Source organism: Lygodium microphyllum, chromosome 11, assembly GCF_053477565.2.
Source record: "Lygodium microphyllum isolate KBCC chromosome 11, Lygodium_microphyllum_v1.1.10, whole genome shotgun sequence".
Classification (NCBI taxonomy): Eukaryota; Viridiplantae; Streptophyta; class Polypodiopsida; order Schizaeales; family Lygodiaceae; genus Lygodium; species Lygodium microphyllum.
Window position 1 is genome coordinate 48,866,148 of NC_141145.1, and position 19,533 is coordinate 48,885,680.

Consider the following 19,533-nt stretch of genomic DNA (forward strand, 5'->3'; position numbering starts at 1 on the left):
GACAGAGAATTTCTATCTTTTCTCCCATAACAGTTTTGTCTGTTTTGTTTTTTTAATTTTTCTTTTTCTTTTTTTTGTTAATAAAGAGAATGGTAGAAATACCATGTGTTAGGACCAACCTCACCACTGTTGTTGGATCAGATGAGAAGAGAACAAGGTAGGGTTGAGAGGTATCTGTGAGGGGCTAGCAGAACGAGATTGCCTCATGAGGAAGATCATAAGGGCTATCAGAAGCACAAAAAGAAGGACAGTGCGACACCCAAAGCCATATGTGTAAGAAAGGATAAGAGAAGGAGAAGAAGATGAAGAGAGGAGAAGAAGAGCTTCTCCACATCCCCTCACTCACACACACACTCTCTCTCTCCCTCTCTCACACTCCCTCTCTCTCTCTCATGCACAAAAAGGAAGCAAGAACAAGAAGCAAGAAGAGAACAAGTTTCACCACACACAAGAATGAGCTTCTTCATTCACTTCTTGAATTTTATACATGCCCTATCCCCTCCTTGGATAGCCATCTCCTTTTTGGTCAGTAGTCTTTGTCCATTCCTCTACTCTTTCCTCCTCCTTCCTATTAGCATAGGCCTCAACTTGCGCCTCTCATTCTTTACAACTTACATGTGAGAGAGCCTGGTACTCTTTTACAAAATGAATTACAATGCGCTTGGTGCTTTTCTTGATACATATTAAGGTGCGCTTATTATTGTGCAGTTCCTTTTACATTTGAGACTTTTTCTTGCACTTTGTGTCTCTGTATTTTTCTGAGTGTGCTTTGTCCTTCGTCTTCCGCTTGCCTTGGGACTGTCTTCCACTTTCAATTTTTTGAATTTTTCTTAACTTGGTCTTCCAAGGGTTAACATCAACCCTTTCACCATTTTGTTCTCCAAGAAAATCAGATCCACCTTATATGGGCCATCGTGGTACCATTTCTACTCTTTGTAATTTGCAAGAATATTTTTATTGGCATCATATGAATCAAGAAGTTTTTGCTTTTGTTTCTGAATGTCTTGTTTGCCAATGAATCAAAAGATATCATGGTAAGCCATATGGTTTGTTAATGCCTTTACCTATTCCTAACTCACCTTGGGAACAAATCTCAATGGACTTTATTATTAGTTTGCCATTGACTTCTTCACAAAATAATATGCTCTGGACTATTATTGATAGATTTATCAAGCAAGCATATTTTATTCCATGCAAGAAAACTCTAATTGGTACTAAATTTGATTTTAGTTCAGCCTTTCATCTTGAGACTAATGGTGAAACTAAAGCTATTAATAGCACTATTCTTGATACTAAATTTGATTTTAGTTCAGCCTTTCATCTTGAGACTAATGGTGAAATTGAAGCTATTAATAGCACTATTCTTGATTTAATTCATTCCTATACTATCTCTTCACTTGGCACATGGGATCAATATTTGCATATTTTACAATTTGCTTATAATAATACACCTCACTTTGCCACCAACAAAGCACCTTTTGAAATTATCTATGGTCGCAAAATGCCAACACCAACATTTCATTTTGGTGATGATTGGGTTCATACTCATTTCACTACTTTTGAACAAGTTAAACAATTGATTGCTAAGGCCCAACCATCCTATGTTAAGTATGCTAATAAGGAATGCCAAGCTATGCATTTTAAAGAAGGTGATCATATTGGTTGCAAATTGAGAAACATAGACTACATAGTGTTGAGAAGAATCCTAATGTTAAACTTGCACTTAGATTTTATGGACCATTCAAAATTCTTTGTTGTATAGATTATAATAATTTTAGATTAGAATTTCCTTCATATTGGAAAATTCATAATACCTTTCATATTAGTCTTCTCCATCCATTTAAAGGTTCATTACCTGTCCATCTGGTGTATGATTCTCCACCATTTCTTGAAGATAATCATGAGCTTTTAATTCCTAGATCTATTATTGATACTCATTACATGACCACCTGCACTGGTAATACTTATCCTCACTATCTTGTAAAATTTCAAAACCATCATATTGAGGAAGCTCACTAGATGACTACTCATGCTTTGCATGGTTATCCACATTTATTAACTCCACATCCAACCAATAGCAATTGAGGACAATTGCTATCCCACCTTGGGGGTATGTTTCCAGTGGCACCTACACGAGGGGATGAGCACTTTCAATGATTCTCCCTTGTTCTGCACGTTAACAAGATGAGTGCCTTGAATGGTTCTCCATTAGTACGGGGCACGTTCCTAATAATGAACTACTTTTTGTCTTGGACCGAAGGTTAATGGGGATGCCTATTCTTTCTGAGTGCGAGACTTGCAAGTGTGAATGCGGGTGAAGTCATAAGTGGGTGATACCATAATATATCATATCATAAGTGCTAATGTCTGTATTATTTGATTATTTTATGAAATTCTAACTATTAATCGATTTACTATAGCTAGCTACATTTATTTAGTTAATTATTTTTCTAACATGATTTTTTGAATTTTTGATAGTTGATGTATAGAGCAAGATGATTTGGATATACGTAGCAAGTGCAATTTATTCCAAAGACTTCTTCATTAAATTATTTAAATAAGACGTATTGTCATTTATTCTAAGGCTATGTACATCCTCTTTGTATATATTTATTGATATTTGAGACTTTAGGAGATATATTATAGATATTTTAGAAATATTCTATGGTTCTCAGTAGTTGTGGGTTGTGCAACTAGTTGCAACTATCGATTTAGTTAACTTAAACTCTTTTGCAAAAAGAGTGATTATAAAGGGCCTATCTTTGGGCAAAGCAAGATTCACTTTAATATTATAAATACAATATGGACGAGATGCCCACTGCATGTATGGGGAAAATTTGCACCCAATAATGTATCACTCAAATTTACTTTACTCCTCTTTTAGTCTATTTTGAGTTTTATGAGTCGTGGTATCAATTTTTACAAGAAAAGAGAGTAAAGGAGGGTTCTTTGGTTTGCTATGCACACAAGTCTTGCATCTAATCTATGCAACATTGTAACTAGGATATACTAAGTGAATCAAACACATGACAATGGACCCTAGTTAATAAGTAGCAACCACTCTAGAGTTACATTGTAAAGTGGGCAAAAGCGCCCCCTACCCTTCCCCCCCCCGATGGCCCCACCGACCCCACAAGGCCAATCCTGCCCCAAAATTTTCCATGAAGTCTTATTGGTTTTATAAGGGACCAAGAGTTTCCAATGTCCATCTCTTTTACAAGATGACTCAACACATGAGGCAAATGAGTATTTCAAACTTAACACACAAAAGAAAATGCCCCACTAATTTTGTTACTAAAATTTCATGATAACAAAATTTTCTTTAAAACTAAAAAATATAGCATATAGAATGGCTTTCCATTTATATAAAGAATGTCCAAAAAACTTTGTGGCTACTTTTCCCTGGTGATAGTGGTCTTACTCAATTCTAGCATGGAAGTGACTTCTTCTCCTTTCTTGTTCTTGCACTGATTGGTGGATTCTTGAGTGGAGACAAGTCTATCAATTAGTTGCACCCTCATTGAACTACAAATTGAGGATAGAATGCTAAATTGAGTGGTTCACTCTATGAAGGTAGATCATGAAACTTTAAGTTCCTTCACTTGCAAACTAGAACCCTAATCTCAATGTAGGCAACTCAAATCTCTTGAAAACGGAAACCCAATTGACTTTAAATTAGAGAACCTAGTTTATGAATGTTTGAGGGATATAATCTTTGTTTTTTAATAATAGTAGCTAGTTAAGGTGGTTGATATATGGTAGCTATGATTATACATTGGACATATAATTTTGTTGGGAGGTCACGCAAGTCTTGATGCCATAGCAATTGAGAGCTTGTGTTGAAATTTCTTCTATAATGTTGCAGCGGATGCAAATGTGCTTAACCTCCTTGCTCACTTTGGTGGTTGTATATTGCCTATAGCCCACATAGATTTGACCTATAGTAGAGAGGTTTTTGAGCACATTGCAATGCTCTTTGAGGATTGTATAAGTGGAAGGCTTCAAGTGCAAGACAAAAAAGGAATGAGTGTAACCTTTGTGGCCTAACAATTAACAATGTTGGTGCAAGCTATTAAGTTTAGAAATGATGAACTATAGAGAAGTTTATTAGTGATTTCTTAAAGGCCTCTATTAGTAGGCCGAATCAATTAGAGATCTACTATGGAGGTCTCTATTAGTAGGTTCAATTGACTAGAGGACTTCTACATTAGCCAAATTCATGAACAATGCTAGGGTGGCATGGTAAATTTGAAGCTTGATAAATAAGCTTTATTTTTAGTCCTGAAGCAAAAAAACCAATTTTGTGAACACATGGAGTCTCTACACAAAAAAAAAACAAAACCTAAATGGTAAATGTTAAGGAGAGAATGAAAGGGAACAATGACCAACGCAAGGGATTAAGGTGACATACAAAAAATATGAGTCCATGGAAAAAATTTTAGATAATTTTAGGAAAGTTTTAGTTTTCTTAATGCAAACCATGTCTAGAGTACTTATACCAAGTTGAAACTACTTTGTTATATACATATAGTTATCATTAAGAGATTTGGGATCTCATAAGAATTGCCAAAATTTTCAATAGCTTCAAATAGTGTTGCTAAGTGTTGTTTAGATTGGTTTTCACAGACTCCTATGACTTGGTGCTAATAGATAATATATGTATATATGAAGCTTGTTTCAATGGTGCGCAGATCGGATGCTGTATGCTCGCGTAGTGCCGGAAGGTCCCCAAGAACAAAAGAACTCTACTTTTTGCACAAAACTCAAGGTAAAAAACATGCACGACATGAACAAGAGACCAATTGGGTGCAATCTCCCCCCATGTTGTGTGAGCGCTCCACAAAGCATGTATTTTATATATTAATCATCTTCAAGCTCAAATAATAACCCAAATTACAAAATAGCACGCTTTTGGCTTTTGAGTTTGCTTTAGCACAAAATAGAAATAAAGCTAGTGGGCGGGTGCCCAAAGAGTCAGGCGTACCCAATACAATGTCCAAATACAAATATCATAATCGTACGCCCATGCGCATACAAAATAATAAATAAATATCCAACGCCTCAATAAATAGGCGCGACAAAATATAGGCGCCATGCCTAAGGTATGCGCCCATCAAAATATAAGTGATAACTCGAATACACGCTATCTTCCAATGCTTTCCTCTGCCACTGCTGTTATCTCTACACATCAACTGAAGCATTCACAATCATTAGTAAAATAATACAATTAAACCGACAAAAGTGAATACCTAGCAGTCTTCAGCTACATAAATAAATCAACTGGTTAGAAATCAATCCTAACCTTAATTTATTACGAGTGCGCACTCTAAACTCATAAATGTTTATCAATTTAATATGCATTTTGCGGAATCACCCGCTATGGAATCATCCATGTACACACTAAATTAATGAAATGCCCGAAAAGGATAGGCGTCCCCATCAACTTCTCGCACAAAGAATCCACTTTGTGTATGAGCCCCGGTCAACAAAGTTTACGGAATCCACCGTAAAACCTCACGGAATCCACCGTGGCACAGAATCCACCGTGAAATATGCCTCCTGGCATCATACCCCCAAGGCATACCTAAAATAATATCACTGGACTGTAATGGTACAACTAGAAAATTCCTTCTTTCAGTGTATTCACCAATTTGAATTTCTAAATTATGCACCTCTTGTGTTCCATTATACCTTGTGCCTAAGAATGCTGCTTTAATGCGACAATGCGTAGGAACTGTTTGTAATTTCAATTCTTTCACTAACTTTGCAGAAATAAAATCATGTGTACTACCATCATAATGCAAAATGATATTTTCTTTTCCATGCACTAAACATTTCATTGTCAACAAAGAATGTGGAGTTGGCATACCTGGTAAAGTATTCGAAGGAGTGGTAATGTCGTCTTCATCTTCCGTAAAGTCAGACATTTCTTCATGTTCTTCATCTTCCATTGCTCCAAGATAGTTGATATGGACAGGTGGCTTCTTCAATTGGCAATTGGCTGCTAGATGTCTAGGTTGATGGCATTTGTAACACACTATAGGTTTGGCTTTAGATACATTGTTTGCAATGGCAGGAAGTCTAGGAATATTAGGATTTGGCTGTGAAATTGGTTTAGGGTTTTGATTGGTATTCGATGGCAAAGCAGGTGGTTTTGCCTAAGATTTATGAAAAGATGATGAAGGAAATCGACCTTGATTGAATCTTCTAAAATTTGAATTGAATTGCTTAGATCCATAGTTACCATTTGCTTGAAATTGTTGTGGACGCTTGTCTCTTCCTCGAAGCTTGTCTTCAGTGTCATGAGCTAAAGAAATTGCATCTTCAAGAGTTGCAGGCTTGAACATATTGACTTCAGCGTAGTAATGCCCAAGTAATCAAGACATATACTTGCACTTGTAAGTCGCTTTAGGTACGTCTTCAAGCATGCGTAACTGGAGTAATGCATTCCAAAAACATTCGGTGTACTGAGGAATAGGCTCACAATCTCTTTGCTGAAGAAGGTCCCATTGCTTTATGGCTTTTTCATGGAATTGTGGAGGAAGGAAATTTTGCATAAACTTCTTCTTGAAACTCTCCCAGGTAGTGGGACAATCTATACTCTTACGAACCACGGTCCACCAAAGAGATGCTCTATCCACTAAATGATTAGTGACACACTTGATTCTATCTTTTTCAGCGTATGTTTCCTCATAAAAGTAATCATCAAACTGACTGATGAATGCAAGAGCAGTTTTTCCATCTCGAGTGCCATTGAAAGTACGGAATTTGAAATTTCTTTTACTTATCTTTGTTTCTTTGCGGATGGATTGAGCTTCGAGAGTCCCATCGATGGTACGTCGGATAAGATCTTCAGATTGTGGTTCCTTTTAGCCGGTAGTCGATCTTTGTAAATTGGCCAATTGAACTTGAAATGCTTGCCAGGCTCTTCGTTCTTCGTCCAACTACATCATAAGTAAATCCAACTTTTTCTCCATCGTAGGTTTAGGAAGATCGCCTTCAGCCATCAAATCATCCATATTTGTTCCGTCATCCTGCAAAACTTCAAAAGACCTCACACTCTCAAAATCCAATTAGCGGGATGAGTGTAGCTCAAGATCGAGTGTACAAGGCTTATATATTTTTGTGTATGGCTTTCAGAGTCTTCGTCTTTGGCAATTATGGAATTTGAAATCTTTGAAAATTCTGCGTTTTGACCTTCTGCGTGTGCTGAAACTGGTTCAGCAAGTCTGCGTATACGAACAGTACCTTCTAGGGAACAACTTTGCAATTCAGTACTTTTGCGCAAGAACAGTCCTTATAGGAGTTTTGAACACTAGTCAGTTCTGACTTTAGGTCACTTGCCAAACTTGTAGAGTTGCAGACTTACAAAACTTGATCAACTTGGTAGATTTACGTGACTGATGACGTACAGAACTTGCAGGATAGGTAAATTTGAACTTGAGGAGTTGGAGAACCTTAGTAGACTTAGATTACTAAGAAGCTTTAAGCTTCTCAACCAGTCGTCAAATTTTAGGACATATTCATGTCCTCGGTGGAATTTTCGCCGCCCAGCACATCCTGCCGCCGTCGATTAACGATTTGTTTCTTTGAAGCTTTTTAAAGCTTCAAGCTAAGCTAAGCTTTGTAAATTTTAAACTTAAGCTTGGAAGCTTAATGAAAGATATGGCTTATCTCTGTATATTCATGACTTGGAGAAGAGGATGTAGGAGTGGTCCTCTACCGTTGCAGGCCGGTCCTTCGCGATCAGAGGCTGGAAACAGAGGTTCTTGATCGCCAGAAATCCACCCGTATCGACCGTTCGCGATGAGATTGACCGTAGAGATCGATCGTTCCAAGATCTCCGCCATCGCACAAGATGAGTAGCGATTGGAAGCTCTCGATCTCAGCTTCGCTCTGATACCACTGGTGCACAGATCGAATGTTGTATGCTCATGTAGTGAATGCCGGAAGGTCCCCAAGAACAAAAGAACTCTATTTTTTGCACAAAACTCAAGGTTAAAAAAACATGCACGACATGAACAAGAGACCAATTGGGTGCAATCTCCCCCCATGCCTTGTGTGAGCGCTCCACAAAGCATGTATTTTATGTATTAATTATCTTTAAGCTCAAATAATAGCCCAAATTATAAAATAGCACACTTTTGGCTTTTTCAGTTCGCTTTAGCACAAAATAGAAATAAAGCTAGTGGGCGGGCGTCCAAAGAGTCAGGCGTACCCAATACAATGTCCAAATACAAATATCATAATCGTGCGCCCATGCTCATACAAAATAATAAATAAATATCCAACGCCTCAATAAATAGGCGCCATGCCTAAGGTATGCGCCCATCAAAATATAAGTGATAACTCGAATACACGCTATCTTCCAATGCTTTCCTCCGCCACTGCTATTATCTCTACACATCAACTAAAGCATTCACAATCGTTAGTAAAATAATACAATTAAACCGACAAAAGTGAATACCTAGCACTCTTCAGCTACATAAATAAATCAACTGGTTAGAAATCAATCCTAACCTTAATTTATTACGAGTGCGCACTCTAAACTCATAAACGTTTATTAATTTAATATGCATTTTGCGGAATCACCCGCTATGGAATCACCCATGTACACACTAAATTAATGAAATGCCCGAAAAGGATAGGCGTCCCCATCAACTTCTTGCACAAAGAATCCACTTTGTGTATGAGCCTCGGTCAACAAAGTTTACGGAATCCACCGTAAAACCTCACGGAATCCACCGTGGCACGGAATCCACCATGAAATATGCCTCCTGGCATCATCCAAACCTTGTTTTCACGATCCAATACATTGGTAAAGTCTCATCAAAGTTTCTTATCGTATGCATAGACCATCCAATAGCATTGGTAAAGTCTCATCAAAGTTTGGTATCGTATGCATAGATGGCTTTACCATCAAATAGTATTAGTAATGTCTCATCAAATTTTGTATCATGCACATAGATTGGTTTAAACATAGCAAGACTAGCCTTGAGCCACATAAGTGGCTCACTGACACTTGTGTTGCAAATTATAAGACTAGTGTCAAACTAAGAACAATATCTAGATATTGAATATACCTAATGAGACACATAGCTTGATGAACATGGACATGTCCTACATGTTGGCTATGGTAGATCAATTTGGGGCTTCAATGCAAGCTAGATAAAGTATTAAATGGGGCCAAAATGAAATGTAGGCTCTAATACCATGAAGAGAGAGTGCATTATTAGTTAGCATCAATGTGAAAGTAGGGCATAATGACAAGGGATAGAGATAACAAAAGTGCACACAGTGTTACTATACCTTAAATTGGTTCCTTCAAACATGCAATTGATCCATTAGTTTAGGGGCATCAAGGGTTAGCTCTAATTGACCTACTGTAATAACTATATCTTAATGTTTTGGGTGAATCCTAATATTCAAACCACCTCCTTGGCCCTTTACAGTACTTGAAATTGGACACTTTGTTTATGTCAATGATTACATCAACAATTAATCTTACAATCATGATTTTGGGAATAAGGTTAAACTACACATATGACAATAGATCCTAGTGCTAAGAACTAAACAAGCACCCTTACTAGGCATGATTCTCAACACATGGGGATTGGATGCACATCATATAGGAGTATGTTCAAAATGAGAAATGGGAACCTACGTAGCTAGAAGTATATTCCCAACACATTGGGATTGGATGCACATCATATAGGAGTATGTTCAAAATGAGAAATGGAAACCTATGTAGCTAGAAGTATAGCAAGGGCTTGATGATGAGAATATTCATTATAAGCTTCAAAAAAAGTAATGGTTGCACGAATGTAAATTGCAACGCATTCGTATGTTTACACCAACCAAGAACTAATGGAAGAGATATACATACAAAACCATGTACAAAACACAAGAGTATGCTTAAAGAATTTGATAATGCACAAGGTTTTTATTTGTTTTTAATGCATGCCTAATGGCTATTATTTTGTGCCAGATTTTCATTTACGGCTACCAACCGTCGCACAACAACAGCTAGGAGGATTTGATCCTCGAACCGATAGAAAGTCACACAACCACCTCTACCAATTGGGCTATGACACGTTGGCAAGATTTTTATTGAAAAGGGTTTGGAAATGAGGTCACTTACCTAATTACCTAATGGGATGCAAGAGCCACTTCCTATTCCACTAGGAAAATGGAAAGATTGTATCATAGGATGAACTATTAAAAAGAGTGTATTGGAAAGCAGACACATCATCATGGTGGATAGGATAACCAAAAATGCCCATTTCACTAGACTGCAAGTCATTTAGCGGTTCACAAAAAGGGTTTGTCAAGCATCAAGAATTTTGTGCACACCATGTCAATGTATTTCAAACTCTCACCAAAAACCACCCAACACCCAACACCCTACCAACAACAACACTATTGCTAGCCCATATATGCATCATAATCTCAAGATTCTTCTTGTTTGCTTATATGGACTTCTTTGTTGATGTAGCTCAATCTCTCTTTAATGTATCCCCATCCACCCTATAAATGTGAAATGATAATTTGTGTTGGAATACAATGACATATTTTGTAGGCATGAGTATCATATAAAATAATAATAATCCTAATATGTCATGCAAGATAGAATTGTATTACCATTTTGTGAGGGAGAATGTCTAATAGCAAGTGATATTGATATTTTACATGTTTGCACATTGGATTAGAAAGTTGGCATCTTTATAGAAGTTTTTTATGCAAGAAGATTCAAATTTATAAGCTTACTTAGAACATTTGGACTATTGGATTAAGATTGAGCTGAATGCATGTGGATATTCTCAATCCACCTAATCAATTGTACATCACTCACCAAATGAAAATGTGCTTAAACATTTCAATGACATATACTAGTCACTATACCTATGGATAAGATTATGTCAAACTTAATATAGCTATGCTCAAGGTAATCACTCTTTTTTGAGTTAAAAGCCAAAATTTGGAGATGTTTTCTTTATTATGCATTTTCTAAACTAGTAAAGGAATAAGCCAAACGTAAGGAACCAAAATGACATGAAATATTTTGTATTCATTTCTCCATTGTTTCTTGTTTGCAGTAGCTTTATATGTCTTTGAGATATCTCTCATAACTTTTTAAAACTTAAAACTTTTACTAATAACATTGCACAACATTTTTGAGGCCTTGCCCAAAGCTAAGAGGAAACCTCTTTTGTATTATTTCCACATAATCCCACATTTTTTGAAAATGGGCATGATCACAAAAGTTGAAAAGTATAAATTATCACTATCTATACCAACATATGTTTCTCATGTGCCACTCCCAGTTTCTTCACATTTCCACATAATCCCACATTTTTTGAAAATGGGCATGATCACAAAAATTGAAAAGTATAAATTATCACTATCTATACCAACATATGTTTCTCATGTGCCACTCCCAATTATGCTTGTTTCTTCACATTTCACATAAATCTTATAATAGATAGCACCTTTAGTCTATTCAATCATTCTAGCTTTTCTCAAGCTCTTTCCATGGAACTTTACCAAAGCTTTATCAAGCTTAAGAAAGTGGTAGTGCAATACATTTCCCATGCCTTAGATCTATTCTCTTACAACTATCGATGTGATTAGTTAATTAATTATGGACCCCACAACTTCAACACCCAGAATTTCCCTAGTTTCACTTAAAAAGTTTGGTGGCTTTTTGTGATCAATATCGAAACATGTCATATAGAAATAACAATACATCACAAAGGAAATTTTATTTGTCTCTAAAATGTGTGTTCAACTTTGTTAGAACTTAGGCCAAGGTCATTCTTCTTCTCCAAAGGCCATCACACAAAACCTATTATACTACAAATATCTTGGTTAACCCTTCATTAATCTCAACTTCCACTTTACTCTTGGATTTGGCTACACATGCCTATAAACTTTGACTAAGAAATCTCCCTCATTTCAAATCAATAAAGCAAGGGAATCATAGGTTTCATGTCTATTCTACCCAAACTTACAAGTTTGGCCATGTCAAATACACAACCCTTAGGGTCCAAGGTCAAGTTTAACCTTCTTTAACCATTATAGAATTATTGCAATCACGTGCTCATTGCAATGAATTGTTGCTGACTTGTGAGAGTCCCATATACAAATATGTTAAAAAAAAAAGTGTGATAATAGTCACAAACAATCAAATAGCTTAGAAGTAGTGATAAATGATTTTCTTTAGTATATAGACATTCGACTTACAATCATTGTACCCACTTATAACCTAATACAACTTGTTCCAAAAACTCAATTAATCCTTAGTTTTTGTTGATGTCATATTGACTATTTGTGAAAACATCATTAAGCACTTGGAATAAGCTCCTTCTTGTATACAAACCAAAAATTGAGGTCAAATGGGGTGAGGAAATCCCTATCTTCCCTGGTTATGAGCTAGGGTCTCTTGGAAAAACAAACTTGGTTAATAGCTCAATCTTATTTTCCTTAACCATTGAGCATGTATAGAAAAAGATTAAAGAATTGTCACCATATGTTCTTGCTTGCCTAGGGAGATTAGGCCTCAAAGCTTTTGTATGTTAATCTCTCTGACTTGAGAGAGATTTAGGTAAGAATGATTTCATGCCCTTTGTCATAGATTGTAGATAGTCACATCAAGGTAGATGAGGGAATTTCTTGCATTTCTAATGTTGAGGTCTCTTTTGTAGATGGTTCAACCACTTAACCACCCTCAACCTTAGCCTCAGATTGGATAGGAACTTCCCTTGTAGTGATGTGTTGTGGTGGAGCCTCTTCTCCAACAACAAAAATGGAGAGTTTGCTTAATAAAAAGACGATGGGTCCTCCAATTGCGGTTGGCCCATGTTTTGTAGCTGCATCCTTTAGTATATGGGCACTTGGACATCCTGTAGAAAGCGCATTCCCACATCCATATTGAAGAGTTAAGTTTCTTTGGGTTGAGTTACAATCATCGTGAGATTGAAGAATAAAAATGAACCATTGACACCATACAAACCCAAAGATGTGCGCGGGGTAATATTGAGTGGCATCCTAATCAAAATTTTATAGTAGTCTCAAGATTTGCTACTTTAATTGATAGGATGGTTGTGATATGCTTAGTGTTGTGGGTTCCAATCCCTAGTTAGTCCAATCCTAGGTGAAAAGAACCTCTATATTTTGATTGATTATGTGTTTGCGCTTGGGTGCAATAGTTCAATCCTAGATGAATCCATCCTATCATTGCATTTGTGCGCAAAAGTTCATTCCTAGACGAATCTATTCTAGCATTGCGTGTGCCTCCGCGCATGGATATCTGTTGTGCGTTCTAGTTTAATCCTAGGCGGAAAGAGCCTGCTGGGATGATCCATCCATAGATGTTAGAGCGGAAAGAACCTGCGTCTGAGAGTTCAATGAGAAGATTCTGGACCACTTCTATGTGTTCGCTTACTCCAGCCTCTGTGGGATCTTTTAATAAAGCCTGAAATCAGATAATGGATGAATTAGACTCATGACCAAATCAAACATGGTTGATGCTGCTAAGAATGGCTTGAGTAACATGTGATAAGGACCTTAGCCTCATTGCTGGAAGACTTGTAGATGGCTATCACTTTGGGTTGCAGCTCATCTTTGTTGTCTTCTATCTCTTTGGCGACAGAATCCTGCGAGAAACGCGTAAGAAAGGGATTAAGGCGATGAGAGTCAGATGGATAAACGGGATGAGATTGATAGATCAGACAGATTGGTTGCAGGATTGGCATCGATTGGGGGGGGTTGGTTGGATTATGACAACCTTAGATTTGTCCAATGATCGACAGACTGCGACAGCGTCATTCTTCTGCCCCTTTTTGAGGAGCTTTTTGAGACGAGGGAGCACCTTGCTTTTCCAATAGCTCATGGCGTCGGCACAGGCGCGGGCGCGCACAGACACAGAGAGAGAGAGAGAGAGAGAGAGAGAGAGAGAGGTGGCAGCACCTGAAGTGGGTATTATAGAGTGGAAGAGGGTGTTATAGAGCTCATAAGGAGGGCATCAAGGCAGAGATGCAGGCCTTGATAATCCCTACCACAGGGGAATATCAAAACATGAGAGTATAGTCGCTGTACTGTCTGCTGCATATGAGAGAGAGAGAGAGAGAGATGAATATTCTCTCTCTCGAAGAGATGAATATTCTCTCTCTCGATTCTTAGAGACTGGGATGGGAAGTACGTAGTTAAGAATAATAAGTAGACTGAAGAGGCGCACAGAATCTTTTGCTTCCAACGACCATGCCTGTGTATATTAAACAGAGGGTTTTGCACACCTGTATGCCCCCTGCATTGCATCTATAATATATATATATATATATATATATATATATATATATGTATGTATGTATGTATGTGTTCGTTCTTTAACATGTGGGCAGGCTGTCTCTAAGTCCTGAGGACGAGGGGGACAGATCAGAAAGCGTCCTAGCCAAGCTGGCATCCAGGTGCGCTGAGCGCTCTCTCTCTCGGTTCAAAAGCTCAAAAGTGGGACATGCTTTGACGAATCATAGGATTGTTTGTTCCTACCATGTGAAAATCTCTCTCTCTCTCTCTCTCTCTCTCTCTCTCTCTCTCTCTCTTTGGGGTGGTTGGTCATTGTTCAATGTTCCCTCTCTACATATATACAACTTGGGGTTGTTCCCTTTCTTTGGAGTGCATATCTTTCCTTGGAAAGGACTTCACAGGTCACATAAAGCCTAGTTCCCTTAGCAACTGACCTAGAGTGAAGCTTACATCAATACCCATTGGGTGAAGCAAAAACATAAAGAACAACTCGCTCCTCTCAAGTAGTACATCGCCTCTCAAACCAGTACTTGTCCACCCTCCGCCCTCCACCCAAAAAGAAAAAGAAAAAGAAAAACCACTACTTTAATAGCTCCCCTTCTTGATGTGATTATTATTTGCCAAACGATATAAGTTTCCAAGCCACATCCTTGTTTAGCAAACATTAGAAACCATGACTATTATAATTAAATTAGAGAATGGGAGAAGGAACCTGTAGAAAAATAAGGTGTCCTAAGGAAAGAAAATGACTCGTAAAATAAAATTTAAGGATATCATAATATAGGGCATAATTTACCTAGACATGGTAGTTGGTCCCACTACCCCCCATGTGCATTTTCCTTACATACACATGTGCTTGCAAGTCCACTAGTCCCAATTCCTACATCTTTGCAAAGTACAAAATTTAATATACCTTGTAGTGTTGTTTTATACACATGGGTCTTTTGTATTTCTTCTCCAGAAAATTGTCACCTCTTTGCCTCTCCACCAACATATGACTTCCAAGGGGCCACTCATAATGCGCAAGTATATCATGTGGGTACAAAAGAAGGGATCATTTAAATATTTTTTATACACAAAAATGTACCATATAAAGAGGTTATTCATAAATTGAATAGAAAAGGGGTGTGTTTTATTTATAGAAAATGCACAGATAAAGGTATTTTTGAATAGGTCTTGAATGTCTCTAGTAAAGAGGGTATACAAATAGTGACACCCCCCCCCCCCCCCCCCCCCCCCCCCAATTGGTCCCTCACAAATATTCGTGCAAGTATTGTGGGGGAGTCTTTATTAGAATTTAGCAACATATTGTTGTAACTTTGGATATGAAGAGTTACAAACAAAGAAAGCTGACATGAGAGTCCACATGAGGCAACAAATAAGAATGAAGCTATTTATTTTTCTAAGATTTGTCTATGCCCTTAGAGTGGAACACTTTCAAAAACCAAATAAAGAACTTAGTGTTGTTATCGTATGCACCTAAAGTTCACATCCTTTGGTTTTGTTTGAAAACACACATGGGAAGCAATATAACTTTCATAAGTTACTTTGATCTTGCTAAATCAACGGTCAAAGAACTGAGAATAATGTAAATTTCAAAACAAGTTGACAATATCACATAGGCAACAAGAATGAGATTTATTCTCTAAGGCATATTGAAGGAAATTGAAGTGGAGTGGTACTTAACATAGTTAGAGAAAAGATATGATAATTCATCAAAGAGAGAGAGAGAGATCCATGACAGGCCACAATAGCAACATAGTAAAAGCCATATGGATATAGATACTTGTAAATTTGAATAATCTTAATATCTTTGAATTTTTACTTACATAATAATCACTTTTCATATTGCTCAAATAAAAAATGATTATGAGATGTGTAAATAAAAGGAAATCTAGTGGATGGAATTGGGAGAGAGAGAGAGAGAGAGAGTGATGCCAGGAGGCATATTCCACGGTGGATTCCGTGCCACGGTGGATTCCGTGAGGTTTTACGGTGGATTCCGTAAACTTAGATGACTGGGGCTCATACACAAAGAGCATTCTTTGTGCGAGAAGTTGATAGTGACGCCTGTCCTTTTCGGGCGTTTCATTAATTTAGTGTGTACATGGGTGATTCCATAGCGGGTGATTCCGCAAAATGCATATTAAATTAATAAATGTTTATGAGTTTAGAGTGCACATTCGTAATAAATTAAGGTTAGGATTTATTTCTAACCAGTTGATTTATTTATGTAGCTGAAGACTGCTAGGTATTCACTTTTGTCGGTTTAATTGCATTATTTTACTAACGATTGTGAATGCTTCAGTTGATGTGTAGAGATAGCAGCAGTGGTGGAGGAAAGCATTGGAGTCTAGCGAGTATTCGACCTATGGATTATATTTTGATAGGTGCCACGCTTATATTTTGTTATGTCTATTGAGGCATTGATTATTGATTATTATTTTGTATGCGCCTATGCGCAGGGATATGTTATTTCTATTTGGACATTGTGTTGGGCGTGCCAGACTCTATGGGCACCGTCCATTAGCTTTATTTCCTATTTTTGTAGAAAGCAAACTCAAAAGCTAAAAGCTTGTCATATTTTTGTAAATTGGGCTATTATTGAGCATGAAAATTGAAATATACATAAAATACATGCTTTATGAAGCACTCACACAAGGCATGGGGGGAGATTGAACCCAATTGGTCTCTTGCTTCTTGTCGTTCATGCTTTTACATTGTTTTTTGTGCAAAAAGGTAGAGTTCATTGTTCTTGGGGACCTTCCGAGATTCACTACGTGAGCATACAGCGACCGATCTGCGCACCAGTGGTATCAGAGCGGAGCTGAGATCAAGAGCTTCCAATCGCTACCCATCTCGAGCGAAGGCGGAGCTCTTGGAACGATCGGGCTCTACAGTCAATCTCGTCGCGAGCCGTCGATACAGGCAGACTTCTGGCGATCAAGAACCCCTGTTTCTACTCTCAGATAGTGAAGGACCAGGTTGTACAGGCGGAGGACCACGCATTCATCTCCTTCATCAAGTCTTCAAAAAATCAGTGAGCAAACTCATAAACCAACTTTTTCAAAGCTTAATTGTTAAGCTTATAAGCTTTAAAAGAAGCTTGAAGCTTCAAATTTCTCATCGTTGTACAAGAGGAGGTCTCCGCGTTTTTCCCGCCGTGCAGAAAACGGCCCCCCCCACGAAATCAGACGATTGCTTCATTAAGCTTTTCAAGCTTAATCCATTAAGTCAATCAAAGCTTTTAAGCTTCTTGCAAGTCACACAAGACAATCAAGTTCATAAACTTCAGGTCCTGCACCTCTGAAGTCAAGTCCTACAAGTCGACTGGAATCAAGTCCTGCAAGTTCATCAAGTCGGCCTAAGTTCTGCAAGTCTGCAACTCTGCAAGTCGGCTAAGTCTGCAACTCTGCAAGTCAGACTAGTCAACTGGAGTCAGAACTGACTAGTGCTCAAAACTCCTAGAAGGGCTGTTTCTGCGCAAAAACTCTGAACTGCAAAGTTGTTCGTGGCAAAGTATTCTACCTATCCGCAGGTTCGCTGAAGTATTTTCAGCATATGAAGAAGGAAATACCGCAGATTTTCTAAAACTTGAGAAAGAAATACCCAAAAATACATAGCCTTGTAACCCCGAATTTGAGCTACGCTCATCCCGCTAACCTGATTTTGAGTGAGAAAGGTCTTTTGAGTTTTACAAGATGACGACCCCACATATGGATGATCCTATGGCTGAAGACGACCTATCTGAGCCTACCATGGAACAAAAGCTGGATCTAATCATGCTGCAATTGGAAGAAGAACGAAGGACTAGGCAAGCATTGCAAGCGCAATTGACAAAATTACAAAGAGCGTCTACCGACAAAGAAGAACCTCAAGCTGAAGATTTAATTCGACGTACCATCGACGCCACTCTTGAAGCACAAACCATTCGCAAGGAATCAAAGATAAGTAAACGAAGTTTCAAATTTCGCACTTTCAATGGCATACGAGAAGGAAAGACTGTTTTATCCTTTATTAGCCAGTTTGATGACTATTTCCATGAGGAAACCTATCCAGAAAAAGATAAAATCAAGTGTGTTACTAATCATTTGGTAGACAGAGCATCACTTTGGTGGACTGTAGTACGCAAGAGCATAGAATGTCCTGCTACTTGGGAAGATTTCAAGAAGAAGTTCATGCAGAATTTCCTTCCTCCGCAATTTCATGAGAAGGCTATCAAGCAATGGGATTTACTTCAACAACGGGATCGTGAGCCTATACCACAGTATACAGAGCGTTTTTGGAATGCACTCCTACAGCTAGGCATGCTTGAAGACGTACCAGAGACGACACATAAGCGGAAGTATATGTCTGGACTTCTTGGACATTACTACGCTGAAGTGAACATGTTTAAGCCTGCTACCCTTGAAGACGTTATCTCACTAGCTCACGACACTGAAGATAAGCTACGCGGTAGAGACAGACGACCACAGCAATTCCAAGCCAATGGTAATTATGGATCTAAACAATTCAATTCCAATTTTAGAAGGTTTAATCCAGGTCGTTTCTCTTCACCATCTTTCCGCAAGAATTGGGCTAAACCACCTGCATTACCATCCAATGTCAATCCAAATCCTAAGCCTATTCCACAAGCAAATCCAAATGTACCCAGACTTCCAGCCATTGCAAATAATGTAACCAAAGCCAAGCCAATAGTATGCTATAAATGTCATCAGCATGGGCATCTCGCAGCAAATTGTCATTCAAAGAAGCCACCAGCACATATCAACTATCTTGGAGCCATGGATGAAGACGAGCATGAGGATATGCCTGATTTCACTGAAGATGATGATGACACTACTACTACTTCTGACACTTTACCAGGTATGCCTACTCCACATTCATTATTGACTATGAAATGTTTGGTGCATGGAAAGGAAAGAACTATCTTGCATGATGACGGTAGTACTCATGACTTTATTTCAGTAAAATTGGTAAAGGAATTAAAATTACAGACTGTACCTATGCATTATCGCATAAAAGCTGCATTTTTAGGCACTAGTTATAATGGCACACAAGAAGTACAAGATTTAGAGATTCAAATTGGTTCATACACTAAAAGAAGAAATTTCTTAGTTGTTCCATTATAGTCGAGTGACATTATTTTAGGAATGCCTTGGCAACACCAGCATAACCCAAATATAGATTATTCCACACACACTATGAATATTAATTTTCAAGGAAAAT

General features: G+C 37.9%; 1 protein-coding gene across 1 annotated transcript; it reads right to left on the reverse strand.

Moving 5' to 3' along the window:
- Window positions 1-12,200: 12,200 nt before the first annotated feature.
- LOC148028796 (plasma membrane-associated cation-binding protein 1-like) lies at window positions 12,201-14,299 on the reverse strand. The gene is made up of 4 exons (XM_087688618.1): window positions 13,787-14,299; window positions 13,566-13,655; window positions 13,390-13,474; window positions 12,201-12,902 (listed from the first exon to the last, which is right to left on the reverse strand). Exons 1-4 carry the CDS (start codon window positions 13,889-13,891, stop codon window positions 12,718-12,720), a joined length of 465 nt encoding a protein of 154 aa, XP_087544744.1. The 5' UTR covers window positions 13,892-14,299; the 3' UTR covers window positions 12,201-12,717.
- Between the last annotated feature and the right edge of the window lie 5,234 nt (window positions 14,300-19,533).

Coding starts and splice junctions, on each gene's coding strand:
- LOC148028796 (XM_087688618.1), bottom strand. CDS start 13,891: ATGAGCTATTGGAAAAGCAAGGTGCTCCCTCGTCTCAAAAAGCTCCTC. Junction 13,656..13,786: donor GATCATTGGACAAATCTAAG/GTTGTCATAATC, acceptor CGTTTCTCGCAG/GATTCTGTCGCCAAAGAGAT. Junction 12,903..13,389: donor CATTGAACTCTCAGACGCAG/GTTCTTTCCGCT, acceptor CGCTTTCTACAG/GATGTCCAAGTGCCCATATA.